This window comes from Rhagoletis zephyria, unplaced genomic scaffold, assembly GCF_001687245.7.
Source record: "Rhagoletis zephyria isolate East Lansing unplaced genomic scaffold, Rhagoletis_zephyria_1.1 Rzeph_scaffold_01134, whole genome shotgun sequence".
Classification (NCBI taxonomy): Eukaryota; Metazoa; Arthropoda; class Insecta; order Diptera; family Tephritidae; genus Rhagoletis; species Rhagoletis zephyria.
This window is the reverse complement of record NW_016158218.1, coordinates 60998-69777: the sequence shown is the minus strand read 5'-3', so window position 1 is coordinate 69777 and position 8780 is coordinate 60998. Positions and strand designations below refer to the sequence as shown.

The 8780-nt window shown below is 35.1% G+C and overlaps 1 protein-coding gene across 2 annotated transcripts in view; it reads left to right on the top strand.

The window, feature by feature from the left end:
* LOC108362880 (putative mediator of RNA polymerase II transcription subunit 26) overlaps positions 1-8780 on the top strand; it is a 134839-nt gene that overhangs the window by 82442 nt on the left and 43617 nt on the right. For both annotated transcript variants that reach the window (XM_017616034.1, XM_017616033.1), the window contains exon 3: positions 3121-3211. In XM_017616034.1, coding sequence (XP_017471523.1) covers positions 3121-3211 — 91 coding nt within the window. The remainder of the gene's footprint in view (positions 1-3120; positions 3212-8780) is intronic.

Sequence of the window (8780 nt, the reverse complement as noted above, 5' to 3'; positions counted from 1 at the left end):
AACTTTTTTTAAGACTTTATGGGATTTTCTAGTGTTTTATTAAATGGGATTTAATTTAATTTTTTCTTTACAAGTCGAGAGTACCTGCAGTCAGTAAATCGAGTCTGACTTCCCAGCGTTCCCGTTCTGTCTTTTTTCTAAACGATAATTTTTCGTTCGATTTGAATTTATTCTTCCCCCTAATATCTTGCAAGCTCAATACATTCCACATTCGTTTGCTGTTTTCCGTGAACATCGGATATTGGAACAAAAGATCTCCGGCAAATGCACTCTCTCTTACCAAGTTTCATCAATACGTCATTACTCATGGGTACCTGGTTCTTTTCCTCAACATGTCCGACGAATGTAGACACCCAAAAGAGCATTATGTGGCATAAAAAGAACGTGCGTATCGAAAAAAAATTATACTCTATGCCGAAACATACTCTATACCCCTTTTTATACCCGAGCGCACTTGTGCACAAGGGTATATTAATTTTGTTCACCTAACGGTTGTTTGTAACAGCCAAAACGAATCGAGATAGATACAGACAAATGTATACATAAATGATCAGAATAAATAGAGAAGTCGATTAAGCCATGTCTGTCTGTCCGTCCGTCTGTCCGTCTGTCCGTCCGTCCGTGTACACGATAGCTCGAGCAAAAATTGAGATATCTCAACGAAATTTGGTATGTAGGTTTCCATTAATCCAAGGTAGGTTGGATCGGACTGTAACCACGCCCACTTCCCATATAACGGTAATTTCCAGAAATACGAAAACTGCGATATTTTAGTAACTACTGAAGATAATTTACTCAAAATTAATATATACAATAATTTTTACACGACAAATAAGAATATTATAAATTTTTGTAAAATGGGCGTAGCCACGCCCACTTATGGTTACATGTGTATATCTTGGTAACCGCTGCACCAATTTCTTCCAAACTTGGCACAGTTGTTAGCCTTGGTACAGCATACTAAATGGCCGAAAATTAACAAAATCGGACAATAACTACGCTTACATCCCATATAACGGTAATTTAGAGAAATACGAAATCTTCGATAAATCAGTAAATATTAAAGCTAATTTATTCAAAATTGATTCTTGCAACAATTCTTTACCAAGAAATACGTTTATGGTAAAATTTTGGAAAATGGTACCAAACTCGGTATGGTTATTGTGCTTGCCACATAAAAGCAAAACGTTGAAAATCATTGAAATCGGACTAAAATTACGGCCGCTTTTCATATAACGGTAAATTTCAGAAATGCTTGAAACTGCAATATTTCAAAATTTAAGGAAGCTACTCTACTCAAAATTAATACACCCCGGCTTACCGTCTAGCGGTAGGTTTCGGAAAGGTGAAAGTCATATATTAAATACTTGCGCCGGGTATTTAATGTTCGGCGCCGCCCGAACTTAGACTTTCTTACTTGTTTATTTTGAAATCAATAATACTTAGAGGTCGCTCAAAGGGCTCAAAGTTTATATTGGAAAACAATTTTTCGTACAAATGGTATAGAATTCTTGAAAATCAATATTTTGCGATCGGAAAACTTTGTTTCTCTTCAAGAGACTTCCATTAACAATACCCAGTTGTTAATTTGAAAAATTGTTTATACTATTTTTTTGTATTTTTATTTCTTTTTTTGTATTGAACTTTGCACCACGATTGTTTATTAGGAAAAATTTAAAAATCAACAAAGTCTAAGCGGTAGAAGTTATAGCAGCTATTTCGAAAATCACCGCATCTCCTCATCACACTTATTTTTCCTACGGATCAGCACGGATCGAACCTGCTTAATCGATGTGCAAAGTCAGAAGCTTTAACCACTGAGCTATGTACACCCCGTAAACTCTTGTTCATTTTCCTTATTCAACCAACTAACTTAACTATTTTTTATAGGTCTCATAAGAACCCCATAAATGCAATTGGTATTATTACTGGAAGTCTTCTGAAGAGAAACAGAGACTCACACAAGCTCTTGGCTCAATCCTTATCCATTCGTCCTGAAATACTGAAATATACTAGCCAGAAATGCGATTGCTTTATAAAAAAGAGAACTATTTTGAAATATGAGTGTTTTTACTCCCTAGAAAATAGTTGTACAAAGTTTCAAATTCTGACTTACATGTTCTTTGTTAGATAACGAGCCACACTTTCATAAAAAGTTATAAAAATTAAATAATCGAAGGGGGAATAGCCAAAGAAAGCTAAAATGTGTCTTCCCTATTTATATTTTCGCCGCTCTATCTACAGCTTATGTTTTTTCAATTTCATTAATTATATTTATATATTATTAATAAGAATGCTGGCTGTGTTTATGGCTCACTTATATTTATTCTATGCCCTTTGTGGTAACGAAAGTGCTGCCTCGTTTGTTCGAAAACTTGTTTTTGAGCTAGAGTACAGGGAGAGACTTAATAAATTAATAAAAAAACGAATACTGAAAATCGGGGCCTAACCGATACAAATATGAAAAATGGGGACAATTATACGTCCGACTTTTAAAAAATATTCAGCGGGACAATTTTCTCAAATCGGTACTGTCCCGACAAAGTCGGTACGAATGGTCACCGTAGTTATACATGGCTATGTCCAGTGGTGAATGCCACAATAAAAATATGGTTTTACCTTGCAATGTTTCTATCATCTTCCATACAACGTCATTTATAGATACCATACAGATTACATAGGGCCTTCTGATGTGTATTGAGGAAACTTACTATCTATTTAGAGGTAATTGCCGCACATAGCTTAAAAATGTAAAAGTATTTTCCAATATCTTAAATAGTTTGGAAAAGTTTATGCATAGATGCATCGAAAATACAATAGGGGTATTCACGATCCGGTGCATACTGTCTAGCATGGTGCATATATAGCATAAATAGCATGATCGATGTTGTTTCAAGTGTTCAAACAACAACAAAATTACCTAATCATGCTGTATATGCACCATGCTAGACAGTATGCACCGGATCGTGAATACCCCTATTAAAAAAAAAACAACGCTACGTCCTTTTGGCGGTTAGGGTTCGGTAATTTTTTTTGAAAATCTTTATTCTTCACCTCATATACATAAATACTTACCCTGGTAATGCAACTAATAAAAGAATGTATGATATTCTGTTTCAGCGACTACAGTCACGATCCACTCTCTCAATCACATGACAGCGTATTTTCGGAATCGGCATCAGCGAGTCTCTTTTCCAACAGAGATTATCAGGTATGTACAGGATTACCCTTATTTCTTCAAACCTTATTCATGCAAAGTAGCCGTTGTGTTTTTTTTGTTTTTTTTTTTGATTGCATCACTAATACTTTTAACTGAGCTACATAATCCCAATTTTACACTTCCATAAAGGTTACACGTGTTCAATGGTTTACCTAGTCATGTATGTCATTAATGACTTATGGTGAGGATAAGCAAAATGCAATCGCATTAGAGTTGTTAACTTTAATGAAAATTAAAAATAACGAATGTTTAACAAGTCATAATTTGAAAATATTAACCTATTCATAATGCATAAATGCAGAAATGCACTTAAATATATAGGATTTTACCTACCAAATCGGGGATGCTCTATCTTTTGGTGGTATTACTGACTACCGGTTTGGACCGGAAGTGGGTTAAATTTAGTTTATATTTTTTCGTTTTTCAATAAGAACATTTGCACTTATTTCAGAAGTCCAGGACGATTTGAAGTTTGAAGGTCATTTAGAGGTTGAAAAGGGCACTCCCGAGAAAAAAGTTTTTGCGTTATTCAATAAACAGGTGGACAGGTGGTCTGGGTCGACTGAAATGAGTTTTCAGTGAAAAAATACAAAATAAAATTAAAAGATCTAATCTGCGCTGGTAACAGCAATTTTAAACGACAATTAAATTTCCTGCTTCAGTTGTTTGTTAATACAATTTTTAAAGCAATCGATGAATTTGGGTCCTCGTTGGTGATGGCACAGTATTAGCTCGTATTGGATGAATATTGTTCATTAGCGTAAAACGTAGACATAAATCGATTCAGATGGCCAATCGTTAGAAGAAACTATCGTAGCAATCTAATGTGAATTTGTTTGAAAACACTTGGGATTTTTCGGTCAGCAAACATTAAGATAACGGACTTAAAATCAATGGCACGATGATTCCAATGACAAAGTCTGTCTACATAGGTTCGTCGTAAAACATACAAAATTCTTAATACGATCTAAAAGACTGAATAAACGTTCGCTTTCGGCGACAGTCACTGGAATAGTGCAGAAGATTCCGAGTGATGCACAGACATTACTGAATAATTGGTCAATCTTTAATTCGTGCAACTTGTTTAAGAAATTGAAACTGAGTTACATTTTAGGACCCCAGATTTGACTCATGAATAGCCTTTAAATTACTAATTTCTGCAATAAATCGATAGAGACNCTTTTCGGTCAGCAAACATTAAGATAACGGACTTAAAATCAATGGCACGATGATTCCAATGACAAAGTCTCTCTACATAGGTTCGTCGTAAAACATACAAAATTCTTAATACGAACTAAAAGACTGAATAAACGTTCGCTTTCGGAGACAGTCACTGGAATAGTGCAGAAGATTCCGAGTGATGCACAGACATTACTGAATAATTAGTCCATCTTCAATTCGTGCAACTTGTTTAAGAAATTGAAACTGAGTTACATTTTAGGACCCCAGATTTGCCTCATGAATAGCCTTTAAATTACTAATTTCTGCAATAAATCGATAGAGACGTCCACATCGTAAGCTTCAGAAAAGTACGCTGCTTGCTCTTGCAGGTTTTCTTCGTGCGTATTGAAAGATTTGTAGCGCGTGATTTTTGCTTATTCAAGCTCCTTGGATAAATCAGATAGTCTTGTCTTGTTTCCAATGGGGCATTTCAACAGAACTGATCTCCAGAATTATAATCCATTAATTCCTGCGGTAACTCGTCAGAATTGTGTGCTTCTTGCTTTACATCTATTTTCTTGGAACGTATTCTTGTTTCAGCCGTCAGATTCATATTTTAGTAGCTTCAATGGATCTCTTTAGTTTAGTCAGACGAGCTGAACAATTTACACTAACAGACCAACGAGTTTGGAGCATACAAAATTCGTTGGTTTTTTATGCTCGCGCTCCATAGTTTCCATGTGCTTATTTTTTGAAATCATAGTCACCATTGAAATTTATCCTTCTACTTTCAGTTCATCACAGGATAATGTTTTTTCATACATACATACATATTGAAGAAAAGCACAAAATCCATTTTCAATGTAATCATTTCTTTTCATGATTTATCATATTTGAACTTTTCAAAATTTGTTTATTTGTTTACCTTCCTGCCGTTCAACCGGTCCGGGACAATTGAATCCCCTGACTCACTCTCTCGACGGGATTGGTAATTCCATACGCTCACCAGGAAAAGCATCTAATAAGTTCAAGGGAAAAGTTGAGCTTTTCGGCTCTTGGACTAGGATCAAACCTTCTTAGAAGAAGGAGACAGACACGGAGCATGATTATAGACAGGGCTGCCAACTTGGCTCAAACCGTGCCATTTTTGGCCCTTCTTAATTTTCTTAATCTTAATTTTGCAATTTCGCACAAAGTGCCAAAATAGCACTTTTGAAAAATAGTAATATTTCAATACATTTTTGTGAAATCCTTTGCGTGTACTTCCTTTTCTCATCTAAAATTTTCTAATATTTTTTTATTTGGCACGTTTTGGTCCTTTTTTATCCTCAATATGGCACTCCATAGCTAAGTATGGTTGGCAGCCCTGATTATAGGATTTTAGTAACTTTAAACTTCAACAAGTGTTTGTGTGAACCGATTGAGAATTGCGCAATTTGCATGTACTTCCAATATTATCTGCTGCTAAGGGCACTGTTATCTGTTAATTAGCTAAATATGTATAACCGTATATAAACTGCTGCAAAACTATCGAGAGCACCGCATTATCCTCAGGCAAAAAAAAAAATGGAATCAAAGAGTATAAACGTTGATAGCTGAACCTCTGACGATTTAGAATTTAGTTAGTAATTCAGTGGTTTTTGCATGTACGCCAAATAAACTGCAAATTGGAAAATTGCTCATAAACAAAACAACTTCCCTGTTTAGTCTATTGCATTTTCAGTGTCAAAGCAAAACTAATTTATGCAACAACCTTATAAAACTATTGCAAAACATAAAAATAAAAATGCGGAAAACGAAATGTCAACACAAAATGTTGGAAAAAATTGTCTCACACTATAGCAAATTGCATTTAAAATGGTCAAGGGGACTTCACATTTCCATTACATCACATCTTTAGTAAGTATTTTTCGCTTGAGGCGAATCAGAATAGCTCTGTGAGTTGAGTAAGCAAATCAAAATACCAGACTATTTACATTAGTAAAAAAAAAATTACAAAACAAAAGTTCAACAAACACTTTTGTCTACGCTAAATCTCAAGCGATGTTGATTGCCGATTGGTTCGCTCACTGCAACAGATCACGTCTCGACATCATATCGCATCGTCACATCAAATCAACCTTTTGCCATAACAACAACAACAATGTAGCAATGCAACAAAGCCAAAACAATAACAACCGAGATGAATGCAGATAACAAAGAATAATGTTGTGGGGGGGAAGAAATAACGAAGCTTTGTGGCAAAGCGAGGGATGGAAATAAGTGGCATAAATGCGATGGCACCTTCAATTTAATTGAATCAGCGCATTGAATAGAAAAATTTATTTGTTTGTTTATGAATACTGCTTCATACTTGCATACAAATGTATGTATGTACATATGTATATCTTTTTATGCTTCCCTCGGTGGGGTAAGATCAAAAATTAGATCAAGAGTTAAACTGTACAATTGTGTTGTATACCGCTTTGCTTTCAATCTCTTCTAACATTTTCTTGCTTCAGTTGTGGTTGTGTAATATTGTTGACTTTTTTATGGCGCTGTTGATTGTTGTTGATACCAATGCTGTTGCCGTTGATGCAATCAATTTAAATTGATTTTAATCAAATTTAATTTATTAATGTTGTTGCGCCATAAATTCCAGCAACCATTGCAAATTGCAGCAAGCAATGGGAGTAGAATATTTCTGCTGCTGCTACGGAAGGCGAACACATCACGAGATTGATTGCATTGATTGTTTGGCTAGTGGGTGCCTAGGGTCGCCTGCAGATGACATCAGTAATCAAGCGGCATAAAGCTTTACGCCGAGTGCTTGGTGTTGCCCACTAAAGGCGAGGCAAGACGAGAGTAGATAAATGTTCCACTAGCCGCTAAAATTGTATGCATATTTATATCGCACACCGTCTTCAAAAGGGTCACAACTCAAAATAGTACGTTCGTGAGAAAATGCGAAAAACTATTACGTAGCACATGCTAATCATATGGGCAAGGGCGAATTTACCTTGGGTTTTTTTTAAAGAAATTATAACAAAAATTAGCTGCAGCTTTTGCTGAAAGTTAAATAAAATCTCTGTGCAGATTTTAAGCGCATAATTTCAAAAATTCCAAAATTTTAGTTGTGACTCTTTTGTAGACGGTGTGCGATATGTAAGTCCGTTCCCTATTTCTCCTTTCATTTTCTTTACTTAACAAAAACCTTCGTTTGCTCTTGTTGTCAGCTTTATCTGCCCATTGACATTTGAGCTTCTTGCGCGCACGTCCCATCGCGGATTTCAATTGCTTACCCGCTTATTGAGTTTTCTGCTAGAATATAAAGTTGATGGGTTGAATTTGTGGGCGTTTTGGAAAATTGCAGATATTATAATTACATTGCTTATTTCATTAATTTCTAGAATTTAACCTACTAATACACTTGAAATAGCAGTTTGGAAATTCATGTTTTTAGCATGGATTTCCTTCATTCATCTGCTTTCTCACATTATTAGTTTATTTATGCATATGGGACGATTCACGTCAAATGTCCCAAGCGCGCTGAGCTGAGAATGGGAAATAATATTTGAAAACTATGATTTCTATAAATTTGTGTACCGGCTATCCGATGGTGCTATGCGTTTTTCAAAATCTTCCCATTTTCATGGTGAAAATTTAAAACGAAAATTTCTTTGTAATTATTCTCAATGATGGTAATTTTTAATATTGTTTTTAGTTATCTTAATCGAGAAAGGGGACTTTTTTATTTTCGCGAATTAGAAAGCGTTTTAAAGCGCGCTTAACCGCTTACTGTGCGCTTATTGTGAGAAATTTTCAAATCGATCGATACAAAAACGTCTGAGATAATGTGAGCTTAAATGACAGTTGTGTAAAAATTTGCAATCGCAGTATGATGTTTTAATTCGTGCAAGAGAACAGAGCGGTCGAGACTCGTTTAGCGGGCTCTAAAACGCTTTATAACTCGGAAAAATAAAAAAGCCTCTTTTTTTTAATAATGTTTATGTACACATATAAAAAGATCTGATCTTTCGATTGAGATAACTAAAACAATATTAAAATGACCATAATTGAGAAAAATTACAAAAAAATTTTTGTTTCGAATTTTCACCATGAAACAGGGTAAAATTTGGAAAACGCATAGCACCATCGGATAGCCCGTGCAAAAATTTATAGAAATCGTTGATTTCAAATTATTTTATTGTATTCTGTCTGCTTCCCGGCTAGTCGAAAAGTAGCTTGTTTTCCACCGCTTAGCTCGCCTGGAACATTTGACGTGCATCGCCCCATATGTAAGAATGAATGGTATCATAAAAAAATATCCACCTTTAGTTGCTCACTGAATCACCGGTCCTATTGTGCGCTGCTTAGGTTATTTTTGCCTAGCATCATTGGATAAAAGATATAAACTTGT